The sequence below is a fragment of the Thalassophryne amazonica genome, chromosome 19 (genome assembly GCF_902500255.1).
Source record: "Thalassophryne amazonica chromosome 19, fThaAma1.1, whole genome shotgun sequence".
NCBI lineage: Eukaryota > Metazoa > Chordata > Actinopteri > Batrachoidiformes > Batrachoididae > Thalassophryne > Thalassophryne amazonica.
This window is the reverse complement of record NC_047121.1, coordinates 55,149,151-55,174,268: the sequence shown is the minus strand read 5'-3', so window position 1 is coordinate 55,174,268 and position 25,118 is coordinate 55,149,151. Positions and strand designations below refer to the sequence as shown.

The following is a 25,118-nucleotide window of genomic DNA, read 5'->3' as shown; positions in this document are numbered from 1 at the left end:
TTGCGGTCAACACTTTGCTCTTGATGCGTACGCGGGCAAATGGATTGATCAGTCAAAACTGAAATTTTCAGGATGTTTTCTGGCTCAGTGATGATGAGTTTAAATGATCAAAAGTTATCTTTCCACACACACACATACACACATACATACATACATATATATATATATAAATTCCTAAATCTCAATCTCACCAGACCTCCTGCTCCCCTCTGCTCTCCCTCAGTCCAGGTCAGAATGTCCTCCAGAGTGACTCGCCCTCTGTGCTGTTAATTACCACTAATTGGTCTCGATCGTTTTCTCGCCTCCTATAATGGAACCATTCATCTTTGCTACTTAATGAGAAGGCAACAGAGTCACCAGTCAAGGTCACTCACGAGCGGCATTCAAATGACAGAAAGAGGCTCGAAAAGAACCGAAGAGCCGTTCATGGGATTCAGCTGCGTCCAACACTCACACAGAATTCCCCAAAACACACGGATTAAGACAAACAGCAACTCAAAACACACAAAAAGCACCATCTAGTGAAAAAAGCTACTGTATAACTTTTTTAAATGCTTATATTTGTATAATTATCAAAATGTCAACACAGACTTTAGGCCCAGCTGGCAACACCACATCAGGTTCGTTGCCTGCGCGACAATAAATCTGCCCCCGGTTTCATAAAGCAGTCTAATCTTTCGTCCGCTAAGCTTACTTAGTCAACTAAGGTTAGTCACCCAACGTTATCCGACTCATCTCCGTTTCACATAGACAGCTAAACTTATAGATTAGCCATCTTATGTTAGTTAAGGATTTTTCATGGTCATAGCGGCCTTGCGAGTGCTGTTGCCAAGAAATGCCACCAATGCGTGAGAGTTTTGTTTTCTTCCAGATTGGTCAGTCTGCTACAAACATGACCATCTGCCGCAGCAGAAGAGGAGCGCTCCCAACCCCAGCATCTGTAAACATCTCCAATGGATTATTCCCATCCCGGAACACCCGCTCCCACTGCAGCTCTCTCCTTATATCCTGCTCCATCAAGCAGTGGTACATGATAGCCGTCTTTTTTGAGGTCAGACACTGAAGTTTTGTTGACTTATGTTTTGTTGAAATAAGATTAGCCTCCTCTGTACCAGGCTAAAAACGTTAGTCAGCTAACGCGAAACTTTAGTCGACTAAGTGCTTTGTGCAACGACTAATGTCAAAAGATTAGTCAACTAATTAAGTTTAGTCGACTAAACAACACCAGACCCTGCTGTAAGCATTTTCATGGCAAATATCAATTAACAATTACTGTAAAATATGACAAAAGTGACAGTAATTTGCACATTTGTGAATTTTGACATGTAAACACAAATTCGATACTGCAGACAGAAGTAATTAAAATGAAGGTAGCTGGCTATCATATTAGCGAGCATGAACAACAAGTAACATTATCAGGGTGTAAACCGCTCAAAAATGGGACTGACGTGTTTGAAGTCAAGTGGAAGACATCACTGGAACAAAAACCCTTTAGTAACTTTTACTTACCATCTGGAAAATGACCATGATGGCTAGCTAGGTAGGCTACCACATGGGCTCACTGGGCCAGCTAGCTTGGATCTTTATCATATAGCTAGCTTGAAATCCATCTTGATATTTTACACAGTCCTTCCAAATATCTGTTAACTATTATGTCAACACCAACCAACCAGTGAGCCAGTTATCCTGCAGTAGCATCTGCATTAGCGCTCCATGACAGTTAGCCTGGCTAATGGCTAAACAACCTCAGCATGAACTTTTTAAACTTGTGAACAGATTTAACAATGCTTTCTAGCATGTGACAAAGAACATGTTTTTTGGTTGCCTTCTTTTTTTCTTTTAACAAAAGATTGTGCTCTAAAGCTTCATTTACACTTCATTTATGTACATAAAATGCATTTAAAACTGTAACTGTCACCACCTTCATACTTCCATACATCCTTTTTGTTAGCACAGATGTTTAGTAAAACATCCACTGGAGAGAGCTGTAGATCCTCTTGAGTGTTTCTGACAATGTTAAACAAACAGATGAAGAATTGGTGATTTATTTCATAGACACCAGTGTAGATGAAGGCAGATGGTGTAAACGCAGAGTGTGGACAAGGGTCCATATATAAGGTCAAGTATAAACAAGACTTAGGGTAAGTGCACCCATTAAGTCCACCAAAATCTAAGTGTCGCTACTTTTCCTATATACTGATATAATTTGTAAGTGACATAATTTGTTATAGGGCAAGATTTACCTCTCATTTGAATATTTACTAATTAGTTGATGTACAATTCAAAAGATGTACTTGAGAAATTTTAAGGAAAAAGTCAAAAGTTTGGAAGGGGCTTAATTGGTACCATGGTACCATTTAAGCACATTTGTGTTCCAAATAAGCCCATAACATCATTTATTGATAAAATAAACTTGTTTGATACAATAATTAATGCATAAAAAATATAATTAATGCAATATATTTTGTAAATGACAGTGAAAATGTTTTTTAAACATTCCTTTTGAACAAGATCATCATCTGAACAAATGACATACATGACAAACAGTGCACAACACAGAGCAATGAATCAGTTAATTTAGTTTCATTTCAGGCACTTCAGGCAATTCAGTTAAAAATAAAGAGCAATATATTTATTAGATAACAATGCATTATATTTACATATTAAAATTGGCATCTCTCTCTCTCTCTCTCTCTCTCTCTCTCTCTCTCTCTCTCTCTCTCTCTCTCTCTCTATATATATATATATATATATATGTACGAGGTCTGTTAGAAAAGTAACCTTTTTATTTTTTTCAAAAACCATATGGATTTGAATCACGTGTGATTGCATCAGCCAAGCTTGAACCTTCGTGCGCACACGTGAGTTTTTTCACGCCTGTCGGTTGCGTCATTCGCCTGTGAGCAGGCTTTGAGTGAGGTCAACCCCTCTCGTCTATTTTTTATTGCGAATAAATGTCTGAACGATTTGGAGCTTTGCTGCAATTTTTTCCAGAAACTGTGAGGAAATGATCTGGTTGTTCCAGCGGGGTGTCAGCCTGTCGATGGGGGCTGGGAGCGCGCCGCGCTCTCAGCAGTTGTGGGCGGTCTTTAAACCGTCTGGATCACGCCTTAATCTGTGTAATCCCCATAAAATCGTCCCTGAAAGCCATATTAATTTTCCGAACGGTGTGCACCTGGAGGTCTCTCACAATTTCTGAAAAAATTCTGATGGAAAAAAAAGCCCAAATCATTCCGCCATTTCCTGACAATGAAAATCCGCCGAGGGGGTGGACCACTCCTCACTCAAAGCCTGCTCACAGGCGAATGACGCAACCGACAGGCCTGGAAAAACTCACGCATGCGCACGAAGGTTCAAGCTTGGCTGATGCAATCACATGTGATTCAAATCCATATGGTTTTTGAAAAAAATAAAAAGGTCGGATACTTTTCTAACAGACCTCGTATATATACAACCCCTTACTTTTTTAGACCAAGCAGAGGGAAAAAAAACATGGAATCACTCAATTCTGAGGAAAAAATTATGGAATCATGAAAAACAAAAGAACGCTCCAACACATCACTAGTATTTTGTTGCACCACCTCTGGCTTTTATAACAGCTTGCAGTCTCTGAGGCATGGACTTAATGAGTGACAAACAGTACTCTTCATCAATCTGGCTCCAACTTTCTCTGATTGCTGTTGCCAGATCAGCTTTGCAGGTTGGAGCCTTGTCATGGACCATTTTCTTCAACTTCCACCAAAGATTTTCAATTGGATTAAGATCCGGACTATTTGCAGGCCATGACATTGACCCTATGTGTCTTTTTGCAAGGAATGTTTTCACAGTTTTTGCTCTATGGCAAGATGCATTATCATCTTGAAAAATAATTTCATCATCCCCAAACATCCTTTCAATTGATGGGATAAGAAAAGTGTCCAAAATATCAACGTAAACTTGTGCATTTATTGATGATGTAATGACAGCCATCTCCCCAGTGCCTTTACCTGACATGCAGCCCCATATCATCAATGACTGTGGAAATTTACATGTTCTCTTCAGGCAGTCATCTTTATAAATCTCATTGGAACGGCACCAAACAAAAGTTCCAACATCATCACCTTGCCCAATGCAGATTCGAGATTCATCACTGAATATAACTTTCATCCAGTCATCCACTGTCCACGATTGCTTTTCCTTAGCCCATTGTAACCTTGTTTTTATTCTGTTTAGGTGGTTAATGATGGCTTTCGTTTAGCTTTTCTGTATGTAAATCCCATTTCCTTTAGGCAGTTTCTTACAGTTCGGTCACAGACGACTCCAGTTTCCTCCCATTCGGTCCTCATTTGTTTTGTTGTGCATTTTCATTTTTTGAGACATATTGCTTTAAGTTTTCTGTCTTGACGCTTTGATGTCTTCCTTGGTCTACCAGTATGTTTGCCTTTAACAACCTTCCCATGTTGTTTGTATTTGGTCCAGAGTTTAGACACAGCTGACTGTGAACAACCAACATCTTTTGCAACATTGCGTAATGATTTACCCTCTTTTAAGAGTTTGATAATCCTCTCCTTTGTTTCAATTGACATCTCTCGTGTTGGAGCCATGATTCATGTCAGTCCACTTGGTGCAACAGCTCTCTAAGGTGTGATCACTCCTTTTTAGATGCAGACTAACGAACAGATCTGATTTGATACAGGTGTTAGTTTTGGGGATGAAAATTTACAGGGTGATTCCGTAATTTATTCCTCAGAATCGAGTGAGTCCATATTTTTTCCCTCTGCTTGGTCTAAAAAAGTAACCGTTACTGACTGCCACAATTTTTTTTCCTGATTTCTTATAGTGTTTCTTAAAGCCAGAAAGTTGCCATTTGAAATGACTTTAGTTTTGTGTCATGTCTGTGATCTGCTTTTTTTCTACAAAATTAAACAACTGAATGAACATCCTCCAAGGCTGCTGATGCCTTAATTTTTGCCAGGGGTTGTATACGAGGTCTGTCAATAAAGTATAGGTCCTTTTTATTTTTTTCAAAAACTATATGGATTTCATTCATATGTTTTTACGTCAGACATGCTTGAACCCTCGTGCGCATGCGTGAGTTTTTCCACGCCTGTCAGTGACGTCATTCGCCTGTGAGCACTCCTTGTGGGAGGAGTCGTCCAGCCCCTCGTCAGAATTCCTTTGTCTGAGAAATTGCTGAGAGACTGACGCTTTGTTTGATCAAAATGTTTTCTAAACCTGTGAGGCACATCGAAGTGGACACGGTTCGAAAAATTAAGCTGGTTTTCGGTGAAAATTTTAACGGCTGATGAGAGATTTTGAGGCGATACTGTCGCTTTAAGGACTTCCCACGCGGTGGGACGTCGCGCAGCGCTCCCAGGCGCCATCGTCAGCCTGTTTCAAGCTGAAATCCTCCACATTTCAGGCTCTATTGATCCAGGGCATCGTGAGAGAACAGAGAAGTTTCAGAAGAAGTCGGTTTCAGCATTTTATCCGGATATTCCACTGTTAAAGGAGTTTTTTTTAATGAAAGACGTGCGGACGGATTGCAGCGTCGGCTCGCAGCCGCCGCGACGCTCCGCCACAGGAAAAACACCTCTGTTGGAAGCCTTAAGGACAAGTTGGAACATGTCCAGCTGTTAAACAATTTCTTAGATACTCACTCCACTGAAAGCCATCAAAAGCCACCTGGATTTTACAAATGGTTATCAACACGGAGGTGTTTTTCCTGTGCCACCGTACTGCACCGGCTGCGTCCCGACGCGCGGACCCGTCCGCACGTCTTTCATTAAAAAAATCTCCTTTAACAGTGGAATATCCGGATAAAATGCTGAAACCGACTTCTTCTGAAACTTCTCTGTTCTCTCACGACGTCCTGGATCAATAGAGCCTGAAATGTGGAGGTTTTCAGCTTGAAACAGGCTGACGACGGCGCCTGGGAGTGCTGCGCAACGTCCCACTGCGTGGGAAGTCCTTAAAGCGACAGTATCACCTCAAAATCTCTCATCAGCCGTTAAAATTTTCACCAAAAACCAGCTTAATTTTTCGAACCGTGTCCACTTCGATGTGCCTCACAGGTTTAGAAAAAATTTTGATCAAACAAAGCGCCAGTCTCTCAGCAACTTCTCAGACAAAAGAATTCTGACGAGGGGCTGGACGACTCCTCCCACAAGGAGTGCTCACAGGCGGATGACGTCACCGACAGGCGTGGAAAAACTCACACATGCGCACGAGGGTTTAAGCATGTCTGACGTAAAAACATATGAATGAAATCCAAATAGTTTTTGAAAAAAATAAAAATAAAAAGGACCTATACTTTATTGACAGCCCTCGTATATCCAGTAAAGTAGATCAGTACTTTAAATTCACACTGTTAGGCTACTTTTAAACACAAAATTCTATTTAACTTGTAGCAGAGGAAATTCTCTATTGAAATACATGAGGTGGGCTAAAATGGTTCCAACATGAGGAATGCTTAAAAAAGACAGTGCTTTCCTTTCAAAATGTAAGATATGCTCACAAAATTATGCATGGAGCCTAAATATAGTTTGCATCAAACATGACAGCAGTTACTACTGTGCACACATTCAGAAATATAAAGTTTTTGTCACTGAATATTAGCATGTGCTCGCTGTAGTCTGCATGCATTTTGGTGGGCTGTAAAGCCCACCTGTAAAAAAAAAAGAAAAAAAAGTTAATTTATGAAATAAATCAGCTCCACAGAACAATGTATGGTGTATTTATATACGTAAATACAATGTTAACTGACTAACAACATGCTTAATATTTGTAGCTGACAACCTTATTTCTCGTGGCAGAGTAGCGTTAACAGGGCTAGGTGTGTTAGCATGAGATCAGCTATGTTTGCTAGCTCATAAACTAATCTTTTCATTTGAAGTGAAATAGTATAATTTGGCAAAATACTATTTATCTATCAATCAAAATAAGTACATTTACCTCTTATGTGACATAATATTGATGTACTTACCAAATATGTGGCTGAAATTTGCTGAAAATGAATGAAATCTGGCAGGTCTCAAAACACCAAAGTTTTTGGGTGTCTTCTACTCAGGGGGCCTGAGACTGTGTACTTTGGGGCGGGGCTAACTCAACAATGGAAAATGTGATTTATATGCAATGAAAATGTCACAGAAGTAACAAACCATTTGATTGGATGAAGTAATGGATGGCAAAATATATATTTTCCTGTTTTTGTAAATTGACATCAAAGTTGAAAGTGGGCTTAATGGGTACACTTACCCTAATCTGAGCTACACTGTACATACTTTGGGCAACTCCAGGTTTTGTACATTTGAATTCAACTAAAAATCTGTAAAAGTCACATTGATCTCTAATAGGAATTCATCAGCATTTTTATTGTTTGAAAAGACTTTACAGATTTTTCTTCTGTTGTGTGTCAGTTTGTGGGATTATTATCGGGACAATTTAAATAAAATGAACAAATTTTTGTATAAGTTTGTGAAAATATCAGATTTGGCTGGGAATCAAAATTACAATAAATTTTAAAAATTTTGATGGTTGTTTTGTTTATTGTTGTATTTCTGCACTCTGAATAACCTCATTTAGCCTTGTGTGGGCTGCCTGGTGGGACACGAAAGTACTGCAGGTGGGTCATAAGAGGACATTAATTAATAAATAATTAAATTTGTTAATTAATATTTGATTGGTCTTACCTTAATTGGACTAAGCAGTTGAAGATGAGTGTGTGTGTGTGTGTGTGTGTGTGTGTGTGTGTGTGTGTGTGTGTGTGTGTGTGTGTGTGTGTGTGTGTGTGTGTGTGTGTGTGTGTGTTCTTAAATCTTTAATCAATTTTAAAATGATCCCCCAAATTTTTTTTCAAAGTAATCATAAATAATAAAACACAGCAATGAGATTTAAATTGTATGTTTTATTTATTTATTTATTTATCTGGGTGGTCCACAGGACATTTTCAGATTTCAAAGTGGGCCCACGACATTCTAATGTTTGGGAATGGCTGGACGAAGTGATTAATGATAAGACAATTACAACATTAATCATCATTAAAGTAACCATTAGCTGCCTCCATATACATGTCTTTTGAATCACGAGATAAAATACCACGAGACGCTGTTCATCGTCTTCTAGTAAACTGTTTTAAAGGATAACATCCTAATCCACCGAACTATTGTGTTTTGATAAAGTGTTCAAACAACCAGAGGTCAGAAAGTCAGTTGACAATATGAATGATGTCAAACTGTCTGAAAATGGATTCAAGGAATGTTTCCATGTCAAAAAAAATAAATGTTTTCCCCTAAAAATGTAAAATAAAAAAAAATAAATAAAAAAAAATCCCATTGCACACTTCATGAAGCAGTTTCCCCGTACAGAAAAGAGGAAGCGAGGAGCAGTCACGTGGTGGCACGGTGCGGCGGCGAGCTGCCCTACACACTTTATAAATGGGACAGCTGTGTATGGATTATGTTAATGTGGTATTCCACGCTCCCCTCTGGCTTGGATCTGACATTACAGCAACCTTTGCATGTTTAGCCAACAGTAGCTGTGGATGTTCATTGAGAAGGCAGGCGTGCACGTATTACGTGCACCCAAACAGACAGTGCGCTGGTAAGCAGTATTGAAATCCTTTAAAGGACTTAACATGAAGAAATAAGACATTTAAACTCCAGAATAAAGTTCACTTGTTTGGTCAATATTGAGTCTGTCTAATCAGGTGTGTGTCAAAGGAAGTGTGGCAACATCAATGATGTTTCGCACACACGAGCACCATGAGTACCAGTTATGTGCAACCCTGATTACGCATCTGACAACAATGATTCCAAAAAGGTATAGTTTGGACTACCTATAACTGAATGTTATGGAGTTATGGGGTAAAAACAGCAAGAATGGTGACAAAGGTCAGTTACAGTTTGTAAAGGGGTCAAGAGTTAAAGTTGTGCCAGTTTTGGTAAAACATGGTGCAAATTATTGGTTGAACTAATAGGATTAACAAAAGGAATAGTTCTGACTGTGTTGAATGTTTGGTCTCCAAAGTAAAGGTCAAACAATGTCGACGTACATTGGCTTCTATGACATGTGACATATGTTACCCCGTAACATGATAACTAAGCATGACACATGGTGCAAACTATTCCTTTTAAAAATCATACTAACTCAACCAATAATTTGCATCATGTTTTACCATAATTGGAGCAACTTTAACTTTTGACCCCGGTACAAACTGAAACTGACCTTTGTCGCCATGCTTGCTGTTTTAACCCCATAACTCCAGAACATTCAGTCACAGATAGTACAAACTTTGTGATCAGACACATAATGTGGTATAGCTTTTAATATGATTGGAACATTTTTTTTGACCCCTATGCAGTTCTTCAATTGACCCCTACTTAGCCTCTTATTGAAAATTCAAATGGCTAACATTATTTTTCTAAAATATGTACCAAAAGGTATACACAGTCAAACTTTGGTGCTTGTAACTGTATCTGAAGGATTCCTCTGCAAATATTCTGTTATCTGCTGCACTATCATAGAGATATTTCTAGTGTAATATCTCAGGGTCCTATCACCCCTCCCCCACCATTCTATTGGCCTGGTGGCCTGCCAGGCTTGAAATTAGCAGAAATACACAAAAATGACAGAAGTCAATAAGAGTTACTGGGACGGGTTCTGGACGTTTGTCTTCTTATCATTCGTAAACTTAAATAGTGTCTCAAATATTGAATCATCTCAAGTGACCTTCAAAATAAAAGCATTTTAAGGAAATACTTTTGAAGCAATGTCAGCAAAGACTTTTACTGTGAAAGTCACAAACTCTTGGTGGCTGACAGATGTTTATAATATAAGAGAGCTTTGCTGCTTAGCTAAAGTCGCACGTTAGCTCAGATATTCACAAACACTTAAACAACATGTTTTCCCAGGAAGGACTTTTGGAGCACTTCAAGGCTGAAGGAGCTTCTATCGTGTTGGGAGACGGTCATCTGGCAACTGGCTGACAGCTGGGTCACTCGTGGCCATAGCAACTGGCTCAAAGGGGAAAACAATAGGTTCGCAAGGCAAAAATCATATCCTGGGCTCGGTTTCTATGTGGAAAATAAAACTTGATCCTGAGAAAGTTAATGTGTGTGTGTGTGTGTGTGTGTGTGTGTGTGTGTGTGTGTGTGTGTGGGTGTGTGTGTGTGTGTGTGTGTGTGTGTGTGTGTGTGTGTGTGTGTGTCTAAAACAGAAAAGTAAAAAAAAAAATCAACACAAACTGAGACTGTGTGAAAACACAGACAAAACTCATTAACAGAGTCTCTGTGTGTTTTCTGTGTCCCACCGTTTGTCTATTTTTGTCTCACTGGGTGTCTAAAAGGAAACTCAGCATCTCTCATTGCTGCTGTTTGGTTGTTTTGTTTTGTTTTTTTAATCTGGTCTCACCGTGCCGGCGCTGATTAGGATCAACTTAAACCAAACAGCGGGATGCGTGACTGGAGCGCACAGTTTATACCGCGTGTGCAAGATTCAGAAGAGACGCTTTGATGTGCAAAGTGATGATGATGATGATGATAGAAATAATTCTCATCACAGGCCGGATGGCTTCACTCGCATTAACACAAAATATTGTGATGTGACTAATGTGTTCCAAACTGCAGCCTCATGCACAGGGTTGTTTGTATGTGTGTATTTGCTCTACATTCTACTCCACAGCTCACTTGACTATTGCACCTTACAGCATTCTTTTAAATTCTTGTATATCATATGATACAGCATATTTTTTTTAGATATGTATTTAATCCTTTCCTGAATCCATTGCAACAAAATTTCATTCTGTGTACATTTGTGAAAACTAAATGACAGTAAAAAACAAAAGTATATCCGTCTAAATATAAAATAAACCTATTTCCTGAGTGCTGACATTTATCTGCATTTCATGTTATATGCAAAAGGTGATCTATACCATTCTCTCCATTATTTACTTGTGGTTCAAACCTGTTGCCTGACTGCAAGGCAACGTTCAACTCACATTTTCTCACCAAACCTTTGAGCCATTTCGTTTTGTTATTGGTCTAAAAACCTCCACACCTGCTGATTGCTGATTAACTCAGTGCATGATAAGTTAATTCATAGTTTTCCTATATCCACTTACTCCCATTAAGGGTCATGGGGCTGGACCCGATCCCAGAGGTCACAAGGCGAGAGGTGGAGTACAACCTGGACAGGACACCAGTCCATCGCAGGTGCACATTTAGGCCGACAAACTAGCACAGCAAAGTTAAACTTTACAGTTCACCTAACCTGCACGTCTGTGGAAGTGGGGGGAAGCCAACGGGAACACAAGGAGAACACACTAATGCTGCATAGAAAGGACCAGGTGGGAAGTGATCCTATGATCTATATGCTGTGAGGCAGCAGTGCTAACTACTAAACCACCGTGCCACCCACAAGTCATAAGTGCGAAAGCAAAAATCAACAAACAAAAAACAATAAAGCTGAACTGACAAAACAAAGTTGGGCTTGAACTTTGATCAGTGCCAATTTAATAAAGGAATTTTTTTCAACTCAATATGTAGCACATTGTGGACCCCCCCCCCCCCCCCCCCCCCCCAAAAAAAATGTTTTTTACACGTTGAGAAAATCTTATCTCGAATGCACAAGAATCCAGGAAGTTGTATTCATGCAAAATAATTACACCGTGCATTAATTGCTACAACATTTTCTTCTTTTTTTTTGAGGTGACCTGTAAGTTTCCAATTTTCCAGAAGAGACAGATGCAGCTCTAAAGTGACCACCGGCCCCCCGGGGGACCTTCAAGCTACCGAGACAGCGGCAGATAAAAGAGGTGAGACCATATTTACAGAGAGAAATTTAGAAATGGAGAAAATAAAAGAAAGCAAGAAGAGAAGAAGACCATCTGTTCAGCAAACCTCCAAAACACATCAAATATTTGGACAAACCACACAGACATGATTCTGAACAAATGAGAACAATAACGATGATGACTTTATGTTTCCACAGCCAACATTTCATATTCGAGAAATGTAATATGAGTTATTACTCTTTGCACTGCACAACTCTTTGGAGCTACTTTACTGGATTATTCACAGCGCTTCACTTTCTCCACGTTATTTTAAAGCCTTATTCCAAAATGGAAGAAATTAATTTTTGTTCCTCAAAATTCTACTCACAATACCTCCTAATGACAATGTGAAAAAATTATTTATTTTTTTAGATTTTTGCAAATTTATTAAAAATAAAAAACTACGAAATCACATGCAAATAAGTATCACAGCCTTTCCCATGAAGGTCAAAATTGAGCTCAGGTGCGTCCTGTTTCCACTAATCATCCTTGAGATGTTTCTACAGCTTAATTGGAGTCCACCTGGGGTAAATTCAGTTGATTGGACATGATATGGAAAGACACAGACCTGTCTACATATAAGGTCCCACAGTTGACAGTCAGAGCACAAACCAAGCATGAAGTCAAAGGAATTGTCTGTAGACCTCAGAGACACGACTGTCTCAAGGCACAAATCTGGCGAAGGGTTCAGAAACATTTCTGTTGCTTTGAGGGTCCCAATGAGCACAGTGGCCTCCAACATCCATAAATGGAAGAAGTTCAAATCCACCAGGACTCTTTCTAGAGCTGGCCACCCATCTACACTGAGCAATTGGGGGGGAAGGACCTTAGTCGGCGAGGTGACCAAGAACCCGATGGTCACTTTGTCAGAGCTGCAGCATTCCTCTGTGGAGAGAGGAGAACCTTCCAGAAGGACAAACATCTCTGCAGCAATCCACCAATCAACCCTGTATGGTAGAGTCTCCAGACGAAAGCCACTCCTTAGTAAAAGACACATGGCAGCCCACCTGGAGTTTGACAAAAGTCACCTGAAGGACTCTCAGACCAGAAGAAACAAAATTCTCTGGTCTGATGATACAAAGATTGAACTCACTGGCGTCATGTTTGGAGGAAACCAGACACCATCCCTACAGTGAAACATGCTGGTGGCAGCATCATGCTGTGGGGATGTTTTCCAGCAGGAGGAATTGGGAGACTAGTCAGTATTGAGGGAAAGATGAATGCAGCAATGTACAGAGACATCCTGGATGAAAACCTGCTCCAGAGCGCTCTTGACCTCAGACTGGGGCAACGGTTCATCTTTCAGCAGGATGCACTGCATTGTAAAATAGGGAAAATTTGAATAATGACTAACTGCAGCCCAACTCTTTTTTTAAAAAATTGTATTCCATGCATTACAATCTAATATTTATTCATTTTTTGTTTGTTTTTATATTAATCATTAGTTTAATATTTTGTAGGGTTTAACTTGTTTTGATTATTATAATTATTATTATTATTATTGTTATTATTAATATCCCTTGTCTTTTTTAGGATAACATTAGAAATAAGCATACTTTTGTTTTCCTCATAATGTTCCATGTATGAATGCGAATTTTTAAATTCTAAATAGACGCTGGGCTTCTAGAATAATTATATTAAAGAAAAAAAAATCAATGACCATGAAATGATTTGGCAAATACAAAAAGATCACACAAGAAAAAAAAATAAAGACAATGATAACTGAATAACAAAAACAGGAAAGAAACAAAAGGAAGAGAAAAACAAAACAGGGAGAAAAAAGTAAACAATTAAATAAACAAGATGCAAGTAAACTGAAATAAACAAGTAAGAAAAGAAATAAAAACCACAAAAACAGAGGAAGAATTTTTTTTTTAAATGTCATTCTCCTGCAACATAACGTCAGCTCAGCCACAAAAACTCAAATCTAAAAAATTATAAAAAAAAAAAAAAATCCACTAGTAAGCTTGAAAGAAAGAAAGAAAGAAAGAAAGAAAGAAAGAAAGAAAGAAAGAAAGAAAGAAAGAAAGAAAGAAAGAAAGTGCCTGCTGTGGAAGGAGGAGGTTCTTTGGCGCCATGTGGCTAATTAACATACTGTGAAGGTCATGGTGATGAAGGTGGGGCAGGGGCAAGTCGCATGGCACCTGGCCAGCCACATGCACCTCAGCAAGATGTGCCAACATCTAGAAACCAGGTCCAGAATGAAGATCTGAACCCTACTGATGATGTTTGACACGGATTCTCTGTCTGAAGTGGATCAAAGTGCTGCTCAGGAATCACCAGTTCTCCCCTCAAATCCATCTGCATCTAAAGTGCACAGTGCATATGCATTATGTGAGCGCAAAGTCAGGCGCACTGGAGATCAACTCATTTATGGGAACTGCTACCAAAGCTTCCTGAGGTGAAGCAGTTCCTTTTTCATCCAGCTCCTCCTCCTCTCATTTTACTTTTACTTCTTTTTTTATATTCAGTTTCATTGCAGTTTGATGTGGTGATGCACATCCCTGTGTGTACAAGCAGAATGTGTGCACAGCGAGAACCCACCTATGTAAAGTTTTTCTGTATATTGAACTATATAAATAGCAGAAAAAAACTGCACTTGATTTTAACAATGCCTCAGCACTGCACTTGGTTGCAAAGATGAGTGTAAGTGCACCTGCTATTTAACAAATGTGGGTGCTCAGCGTGAAAATGGCAAATGCGTCAGGCAGAACCTAGCAAAGACACTTGCATTGCACTGCTTTGTGCATTGTTCTGTGCTGGGGGTAAGACAGGGCACATTATCTTACTTTGAATTATTATCAACAGCTATTAGGCAAAACAACAACAACAAAACTAGAGGCCATTTTGAAAATAAAATTCTGATTTTTTACATTTCTACACCAACTTATAGAGTGCGATTATAATTCTTATTTTCACTGCAACCCCCCAGAGCTTTATGATGTCACAAGGCAAAAAAAAACAAAAAAACAAAAAAACAAAGAAAAGGATAAAAGGAAAAGAAATAAAAGAAAGCAAAGGCAGAGTGCACAGTAGCACCACAGTCCAACAGTCTTGTTTGTCCTCGAAAGGGTTGTACTGCAGTTAGGGGGGCGCTGTTTTACCAAAGTATAAATAATAGGCAAATCAATTACACTTTTTACAAATATTAATAAAACCATGACAGATCCACAACTGGCTTCAAATCCTGTCACCTCTTGGTTCCACTCCGGCATGTTTCACTGAACGTGCTGATTTTTGAGATTATCCTCACAGTAGACACAGGTAACAACATGGAAATCTTATGGATCACCACCAAAATTTTTGTCAGCTCTTTCTGGACAAGCTCCGCCCAAATTTTGACTGAAAACTGCACAACTTTTACACAAACAAGGGTGGTCACCTAACCCCCACCAAACAACAGAGGTAGGGACGGAGGTCACGTGAAGGACTTTAGGGCTTGCTGGAGGATGTTAATGGAGTGTTTCAAGCCAAATCCAGATAAAAGTCCAGTTCTGGTCCAACAGTGACCTCTCTTCCGAGGGAAAATTGCTCCTTCCCGAATCTCAAATAATGCGAAGCTGAGAAACAGCTGACACCAAATCAGCATATGCTGGAAGTAATTAAATTCTTTCTTTGGGGCGTTTGTACATCAACCTGTGACCCGGGCATGGACGGCAAGGTGAAACCAAATGGCTCAGAATACACAAGCTTACACTCAGGGAGGCAGCTGGACAGTTGTTTTTTGTTTTGTTTTGTTTTACTATTATCATTTTAAATCAGAACTAATTGGCATTTTGTGGAAACCACATTGCAGACCGGGATAACCCCGGCCCTGCCAATTACCTCAACAGCCTCATCCGAGGAAGATGAAAAATGCTGTGCAGGGCCTGTATCAGACACAGCAGAGCAAATTAAAATTTCACTTGTGCTGCTCATCAGCACTGCACCGGCTAGCCAAGACGGGGATGTAAACAAAACAACAAGCAAATGAATGATGGGAGGGGCAGGAGGCGGGGCTGAGGTTGGACTGTTAAGTGCTGAGGAGGCAGCTTTCCCCTGTAGCGTGCACACAAAACCAAGAACACACACACACACACACCTATGAGGGCCGGAGCAGACTCCACAGGCCGTCCGTCTGATCCAGAACATGCACCATAAATTAAATTCCAGCAGCCACAGTCGGGCGCGTGACCGCGCACGAGCCTCGCTGAGATAGCTGCATAATGCAATGTGACATTGATGCATTGGTCCCATTATAAAGTCTTTGTTGGTATCACACTAATAATTCATAAGAGAGAAATGTAAACAGTGTGCAGCTCCGTGAGCAGGGATCATGTCAAGGTAAGCACGTTAGCAAAGATGATATTCAGGTTAGCCTTTGAAATGGGGAACGACTGAGGGAAAACACACACACGCACAAAAAAGCAGGCCAAACAACAAACCTCGCAAGACAACGTGTTACCATTCCTAAACAACTTAATTTAGAGTGGAAACGATTAGTCGATTAAATGTTGGTCGAACAAGCCTTGTTAGAAATCTTGATCATTTTTAAAGTTATTTTCCAAAACTATTACAAATCAAATAGAAATTATTTTTTAAATAAACTAAGAACTTATTTTATATGGCATAAATTGGTGAAAAAAGGACCTGAGTGGGTAGCGTCTCATGCTGTCTCGTCGAAAAATGCAACTGGCAAAGGAGTCGATTGTGGTGCCTTGCTCACCGGCTCGTGATTGGTCTGTTCAGTTTGTGATGCAGTAAATGCATTGTTTCAGATTTCAAGTACATGTAAAAAGAAACCTGCCTCCATCAGCACAACACTGAAGAAAAATTAATAAAAAAATAAAATAACGAGAGACACTGTGGACACAAGCTTCCATAAATCTGTAGAATTCAAATTATCATCCACTAGAGGGCAGAATAACAATCTCAGGTGTTGAATATCTTCTTTTTATTATAAGTGATCAAACTACTACCACATGACAGTGTCTCTAGCTGGGGTTCCATTACATAGTTACACAAAATTTAACCTTTTTTTCCCCAAATTTCAACAAAAAACTAGTGAAATGACAGTTTCCACAAACTGATGGAATGTGACAGCTGGGTTTTGTCTTCTAGTGATACGTAAGTGTTCCAGTAGTCATGACAACAGAAAAGTAAGACCTGTTAAATATTGATTGCTATTTTGTTTAGTTTTTTTGCCCCCCCACAGAGTTCAATATCACAGTAATATTATCTCTTACCAGGTTTAACAATTTCTCCATCTCGTCCCTCGTACTTCGTTCACACCTGTGTATTTTAGAACGTCATGTGACTCTGTGCCTCATGGGACCTAAGATTGCATAACAAGTGTTTCCATTACAGTTTCATGAAATATGACCTTTTCAAATCACCTAAGAAAAACACCTCATGCCAGCAAAAAAAAAAAAAAAAAAACTTTTGATATTTTTCTGTAGCACACCTTTTCAATTCGCTACTTCAACTTGAACAGTTCGGAAGGTGATGCAAAACCTTTGAGCCATTTTTGTTTTTGTTGTTGTTCCAGGCATTTTCTCCTTTCTGCTTCATCATTACTGTTCACATGACTATGGTTCCATGTGACAGCTGACTGTAAATTATTCCATCTGTCGAAATCATGTGTGTCAGATGTCATCAATGCCGCCGTGCTTTCTTGACAGTTCACAACTTCACAATGTCATAATTTCAGCGACGTCACAACGTCAGACTCTGTGTCTAGCAACCATTTAAACAACTGCATTGATGATGAAATCCTCTGTAAGCTTTCTTTTTCCACACAGAACATAGATTACTTACATATACCCAACACGTGTGAGAAGCGGTTGCTTGGGAGTGTGTGCCCACACACAGGTGTATGAGTATCACATTTTACGATCTGTAAACAACAGGTTGGTTGTCATGTCCCACTAAGGTTCTTGAAATGGAGCAATAGCTCAGCCTAGTGGACATTTACCATAAATGCATACACAATTTCACCAGTAGCGCTTATCTTTAATTAAGGCTTAAATTTTCCAATATGCCAATTTTTATTTTATTTTTAGGTCTGATGCATGTTAGCCCCAGGAGAGCGGAAGTCTATAGAGAATGCCGCGTTTGAATATCTCATCTACTCCTTGAGGTCCAGTCATCTGTGGTTTTTTTGGGGGGGGGGATGACCTTTGATTTGACCTATAACCTTTACATGTTGAGAGAATGTCTATTCACCCTAACCAGATAGTTTCACTGAAATTGCTCTTTCCGTTTTGAAGATATAGCCACAGACAGGCTAATATTTTTTGCATCTTTGTGCATTGCGGCTAAGCTAACAAGATGGGGGTGTTTTGAGGGCTTAATGGAGGTCTGCTCTCTAATGCTACGTTCTTTGTACTCAAAACTCGGGGGTATCCAAAATGGGAGATGAAAATATTTCAAAAAGGAGCCTGACGTTTCCAAAGCAGATACACCTGAACGCGTTGAGATCAGACTTCGGAAATACTTACTTGGAATTATCAACTTCCGACGTGCAGTCGGTCTCAGTGTAATGAGTGCCCTTCTAGGGTCATTAGGTCATTAACGCCTCTGCGTGTTATACAACCCAATTAATGGATAGCACACAGATTGTTGATGGTGGTGGTGAAACCTGCTGGCTGTTCCGGCCTCTGCGGGTAAAACGCTACGTGACAAGAAGCAACTCCTCGGCAGGAGCGGCCTGGTCGAGATTATAGGAGGAATCAAGGTCACAAACTCCACATTGTTCTCTTTGCCTCAATCAAAAAAGGGCGACGTGATTTGAAGAAAAAAAAAAAAAAAAAACTGGGGCGGAGTGATTTGATGAGAAAGCAGGTTGACGCCATCCAGCGCCTCATGGCCACGTGCACACGCACAGCGGCGTGAACTCGTTTCTCTCACAGTTTTGCTCCTGAAGAGAGGCGGTGGGGAGGGGAAATTGAATTTGAAAGAGGGGAAACTGTGCCAACAGGTGACACAGGCGTGCTCCGACCAAACGCACTCTGAAGTGAAGCGCAGTCATATCACGGGGCCAATTTGGAGGCAGTATTATGCGCTACGCCGCTCGTCGTTCTCACACAGCCTGTAAGCGCGCAGGAGAGCATGAATACCGCTGCAGATATGAATTAAACATGGAGCTTTTGTAGCGGGAGAATATACTGCTGCTGAAACGCTGCCGGAGTTAAGAAATAACACGGCAGCTCGTGCACTTCCTGCCAAAGTGGAACACCGAAACAGAATTATGGTTCATAACCTCACAAAGACATAATCTGGTGTGGAATGTGGAATTAACCTGATTAATGAGAAGTCATCAAATGTTGATTAGGATTAAAATATGAATTCAAGATCATTTCCTCAAATGCATAAATAATGAGATTCCCACACACGCGCGCGCGCGCGCGCACACACTTGTAAAATCTTGGCAAAATGATCAGTGCTCTCATGGGGAAGAAGGCATTGCACTTCTGTGATCGTCAAGAACCAGATGTGGATTCTGTTCATATTTTTGTTCTTGGCTTGCACAACCACGTGTCATTTTTCAAAAAGCTTCAATCAGTGTTTCATAAACTTAACGCAAATCTCCACAAACCCAGATGAATGATATCATGGTGAAGAACCTAGTGTTTATCATGATAAGATTTGGATTCTGCATCATTTCCTTTTTTCGGGACAACTTGTTGATATTTCAGTCATTCAATCAACAATTTATTATTATTATTATTATTATTATGCTAATTTCTATTGTACTTTATTAAATAATCAATTTATCATGAGCTAAAACCTGTTAAATTTAGCTGTTAATCAGTATTTGGATCTGGATCTTTTTTTTTTTACACTGTTACATAATGGCACATTCATTTAATATTTAGAATCAGCTGCTCAGAAAGTTTTTGTTTTGTCAGCACCCAAACAGAAAAACTCAGTCAATGACAGAAGTGAGAGGTTTTCTGGTGAGGAAACAGTTTTGTTTGCCAAGTGTCAAACTGTGCTGAGGTGAAGCAGTTAAGTGCCTCCTGCCTGTGACCCATCCTTCTCCTCCTCCATGCCCCCCCCCCCCCACACACACACACCTGGACCAACCCTGTTTTGGTCCATCCCACCTGTAAACCCACAATGGAAGACAACTATTGTCAAAATATGCTAAATTATTACAGTTAAAGATTGTATTTTTTTCATTAGCTTTTAACTTTAATTCTGTTTATTTCATCATTTTTTGGCTCCTTTTTTAATTTTTGTGTCTAATTCAGTTTCATTGCTGTACTAATGTGCTTTACTGTGTGTAAAAGCAAAGTGTTCACATTTCAGTCCTTTAAAACAAATTCTGCAGCTTCATTTTAGAAATAAAATTTGGAAACTGGCTGATTTTTTTTTTCAACATTTCAATCAATTTACCAAAAGCTTTTCATTTTACCACCAACAAACAACCATAGAAACATAATCTCAATGTCACACTCTGAAAAGAGAACAGGCATTAATATATATATTTAAATCCATTTCTCAAATACTAATTCACTGATATTGATGAAACTTGCATGACACACAAATAAATGTGACGTTTTGTGCAGATTTGGATGAGGTTCTGAATCTATCACAGGGAAATAGTCCATGTATTTGAAAAGGAATAAAGTTAATAAAGTCGCTGAATTATAAGAAACAAATCTGCAAAGATGCAGGAATATTTTTATTAAATGTTTGGCAGTGGCAGAGCTATGTGCTCCGATTGTCTTCATTCATTTAAATTCGCTTTCATATAGTTTTAATATTACCAAAAAATAAATCACCAATAATGTCTGTGGTGGAATGAAAGTTATTCTCGGCTTCAGATTCCTGTGACTGTGATATTTGCTGCAATTGATCCCACAGCAAACCCTCCACCAAAGCTTTGTTTAATTTTCCAGGATTCAAATTGCCTTTGATTGAAATAATGTCAGCTAATGAATTGCTTTTGCATGGCAAGAGACAGTGTAAAAACTCCACTCTGTCACTGTGCCCTCCAGGATGCAAACCCAGCTCAGGGCTTCCTAAAATGTCCAGGAATCCAACACCAACCACTCTGGTGACTTTCAGCAAGACCTTTAAACTTTGGACATATGCCCCCATGTGGAGATCCACAGAAATTTGCTGAAATTACAACAGAGGGAGGCACATTTAACTGATTCCAAATGATCACATGTGAGAAGTTGTAGCTTTTATTTTATTTCACGTGAACTGGCTTGAAGTGGACTGTTAGAACCTTGTTTCAAACTGGTTTAAATCAGACATTACCCACGAAAATGGTTCCAACATGAAGTAAATTATTTTGTTGAACCAAGTAGTTTTAAACTGTTCTGCACCAAAGACTGGTTCAAAGTACTTTAAAACCCATTTTAAAGAGTTTTAAGCCCAGTATTAGCTGTTCTCGAACTTAAGTAGATTTGCTGTTTTCGAGTTTAACTGGTTAAATTTGAGTCAAAGTTTATCAAAAATAACTGAGTAAATTCAGATTCTGTACATTTTCAGTCTCTGAGTTCTGAAAGCCTTTTTACTTTAAAAGCTTTATCTGAAAGTTTCACAGTGACATCATAAAGTGACAATATCAAAAGTCAACAATTATTTTGCTTATCTGTTATCCATCAATTGTGTAATAGATACAATTGGGACCTATAAGCTGAAAGAAATTAGTTCTGAAAAGTGTATTACAATTTCTCAAAGTCCAAAATCTAGGGGAAAAATCCATTTTCAGTGACTTGAAGAAAAAAAAACTCTTCTCTTTTAAAGCTGAATTCAGTGAAAGTTTGACATTTTTAAATGATTAATTGGTTTGTAAAATTATAGTTTCTGGCTCGATTAATCGACATAATCGTTTTAGGTCTGTTAGTCAGTAAGGGTGGGGGGAGCTCTAGGTCCTGAATATTCCCATTAGATATGAATGCATCATCAGCGCGTCACATCCAAAAATCTCCACATGACGCATCTTTTCTCTCGGAGTGCTTCTGCTAAGGGGCCCGCAGGAGCCAATCAGAGGACAAACTGGGTGCCAACTGGAGCGCTGAGAGCTTTGAGCCACTTTACCTCCAATATTCAAACACAGCTGCATGACGGGAACGATCAAGGCGCACGGACGCGCTCCTGAAGGCGCGTGGACAGAAGCAGGTGCCGAGGCCCGAGTCCTCCGACAGGAAACATTAGTATCTTAAAGGTTTAATGATAAAATGATTTATGTGCAAAATGACTGAATATTTGACGTTGGAAGCGCCTCGATCATGTCCTCCAGCCAGGACGCGACGTGTCAGAGCGCGCGTCGGCAGAGGACGCATGAATTTTTAAGTAACGTTAAAGCGTGGTGGTGTGTGTGTGTGGGGGGGCTCTCGGGCGTGAAAACGTAAGGATGAAACATGTTTTTAATTAAAATGTTAATCGTGGTGAATCTCTAACTGGTCCCATAAACATTAAAATATTCCAGCCTTATTGTGCGTAAAAACCATCCACTGATTCGCTTGTGCATCCGAGCACGCACTATAGTGCACGCGTCCTGCGTGGGGTCAAACATGGTCATCACCACATCAGACAATTCCCCAAAACTCACCTGCGTCCTCCCGAGTGTGTGTCCTCCGTTGCCTGGACTCATCGGGTGGTTTCTCTGCTGCCCTCCCCAGGTGGCTCCGTACTGGGGCCCCACGTCTTTTCCCAGACCCACACCGGGATGCTGCTGCGTCGTGGGTCCGCTGTAGTCTTGATAGCCAGCTCCATAACCCCGCATCATCGGACTCGGAGATGTGAGCAGCTGGTTGAGGGTAGGAGTGGCCCCTGAGGGATGCTGCTGCTGCTGCGTTTGTCCCGGGAACCTCTGAAGACCACCTGAAGAACCCCCCAGAGGAGATTTACTTGATGAAGAGTTGCTCCCCATCATCATGCTCCCAGGTTGCCGACATCCAGAGGGGGCGATCATCCCGTACGCCCCTCCTCCGTAGCCCGCCCGGTACGGCGGGTACTGGTACTGGCTGTTGTGGTACCCCGTTTCGTGGGAGTTCTCCATGCTGTTGTGCGCCCCCATTCCGCTGGTTTGCTGCTGTTGTCCGCCATGTTGCTCGTAACAGGGCCTCGGAGTGTAATAATTGTTGTTAAACTCAGAGTTATTTAGCCCCAAGTTGGAGTGGTCATAACTGGAAGGCAACATCCGGTCCGCAGGTTTGCAGGTGAGCTCTCCCTCACCTTTCCCAGACAGGTGCTGCTGCTGCGGCTCCCCGTGACACCCCAACAGGTTCTCCTTCCCGCCGTGGTGCTGGTGATCCAGCCCCCGGTCCCCGCGGGGCCCCTGGCCGTTGTTGTTGGTACTTTGCATCTGTCGCTGCTGATGTGGCGCAAACTGACTGAACTGCGGCGGCTGTGGCGGCGGCGGCGGCTGACACAGAGGGGAATCTCCTGCTCCCCCCACATATTTCAGCTTATGGTTTGCCATCAGAGCCGCTTCCATCGAGGAAGAGCTTGAGTTCGCGGACGCGGGGTTAGTTCCCTCTTTCCCGTCCGGAACGTTGTGAGTCGCTGAAGTTGAATGGACCGTGTTGAGCTCGTTTCGGCGGTGATGGTCTACATTATTTAGAGTCCCATCTCCGGCTCCCAACATGGGTCCAGTTCGCTGCTGTATGGTCCCTCCTCCTCCGGATTTCCCCGAATTGAGCTCCGGACCCAAACCACTGGATAATTTCTTATTTTTATTAGTTCTGGTCGGAGCCGATGCCACTTGCGCAGCCATGGTCACAGCAACATCTCAGCGCGCAATGACAGCAAGCTCCGACCAGCCGTGCGCGCGGCAAACAAACATATAACACGGAAAGAAAGGCGCAAGCTGAATATATTCGGCGCAAAACCCGAGCTTTGTTGGAGCGCTGGCGCCACTGTGGTGCTGGTGAAGCTGTGCGTCAGCGAGGCTTCATGTTGAAAGTTTCTCTCTCAGGTTTAAACTTTTTCCTTCCCCCCTCCGCCTCTCCTCCATCCCGGCTGTCGGTAAAGTGTAGCAGCGTCTCCCGGAGCCCTTGTAGCCCAGCATGGCATTGAGAGCGGGCTCTACCAGTTTATCCACCTCCAGGGCTCCGGTGCGCCTCACATGGAAAATCCGGACTGGAACGCCGCTCCATTACGCAGCCTTACGCACGCTCCATGTCTATTTTTGCGATATTTTGCAAGTTTGTTTTCGATGAAGGAAACAACACGGATGTGGCAGCAGTTTGCTTCCATGTAAAATTTCTTTATATCATCGGACGTGCAGGATTCCCTTCAAGGAAAAACGTCCCCTCTTCACTTTCAAGTACGTGCTGCTTTCAAACTAATCACAGCCGCGATGTGACAGCGCAGGTGCAAATTACGCACGGTCATCGAGCTCCAGTCAGCGGTGATTCGTTTTTTAGAAGAATAATCAGAAAAATATACTTTCAGCCAGTTTCTTTGGAGTTATCCAGATCAGGTTTTCATTCTTCCCACCCTCCCTGTCCCTCGGCTCAATCCAGTTCTCTGCAGCTCTGACAGGAGTCGAACACGCAACCACAAGCTTCGCACAAAAGGCTGCCAAAATGTGATCGCACTCAGAGCAGCTGTAACGTTGGAATATCTGCGCAGAGTTCAGTTCATCCATGTCGACTCTTCCCAGCCCGAAAAAAAGGAATTTCAGAATCGGAGAAAAAAATCTGTTCAACAAGAACACTTTGTTTGACGGTTTAAAAAAATGTGTAAATCTCATTTGCATAAACTAGAAGAGCACCCAGAGCGCTCAGTGTGGCTAAAATAACAGCCAGCTTTGTATTAAAAACAATCTTCCTGGTCCATTATGACTTTTAATTAACCCATAGTGATGTCATAAAGGGGAAAAAATTGAGGCTCCACCACTTCCTCTGCAGGCTGTCAAAGGTTTTAAAAGATTGCTATACTTTGTAGTTTTCTGAAGCAACAAAAATCAATCCCCGGCTGCAGGGTAAAGACCACACAAACACCAAAGTCTACAAGATCCGCTGTCCCGTCTGTGGTTTTCAAAGGTGGATGTAAAATAGTGCTTAGCAAAGAAGCTGCTGGGCGTCTGTTGGGACTTGAATGAGCAGAGGGTCCGCTTTGATCAGATCAGATGCATTTGATGAACAGAGGGAGCTGTGGATGAAAGCTGCGGAGGGTGGATGGATGGGAGCCCACAAGAATTTTGGGATGAGGAGGCCACGATAATGATGCGGCGGTGACAGTTATGGAGGTAATGATGACCGCAGCGATGTTTTAAGCATGTTTGCTTCTAACAAGTAGTTGTTGCTGCAGATCACAGAGAGGCAAACCAGTGAGACTTGAGACACAGTTCCTTACATGC

The 25,118-nt window shown here is 41.0% G+C and overlaps 1 protein-coding gene across 1 annotated transcript in view; it reads right to left on the bottom strand.

The window, feature by feature from the left end:
• Nucleotides 1–23,959, bottom strand: part of arid1b (AT rich interactive domain 1B (SWI1-like)) — a 417,017-nt gene extending 393,058 nt beyond the window's left edge. The window contains exon 1 of the mRNA XM_034159361.1: nt 22,362–23,959. Within this exon, the coding sequence (XP_034015252.1) occupies nt 22,362–23,528 (1,167 nt within the window). The 5' untranslated portion in view covers nt 23,529–23,959. The remainder of the gene's footprint in view (nt 1–22,361) is intronic.
• Nucleotides 23,960–25,118: the final 1,159 nt, after the last annotated feature.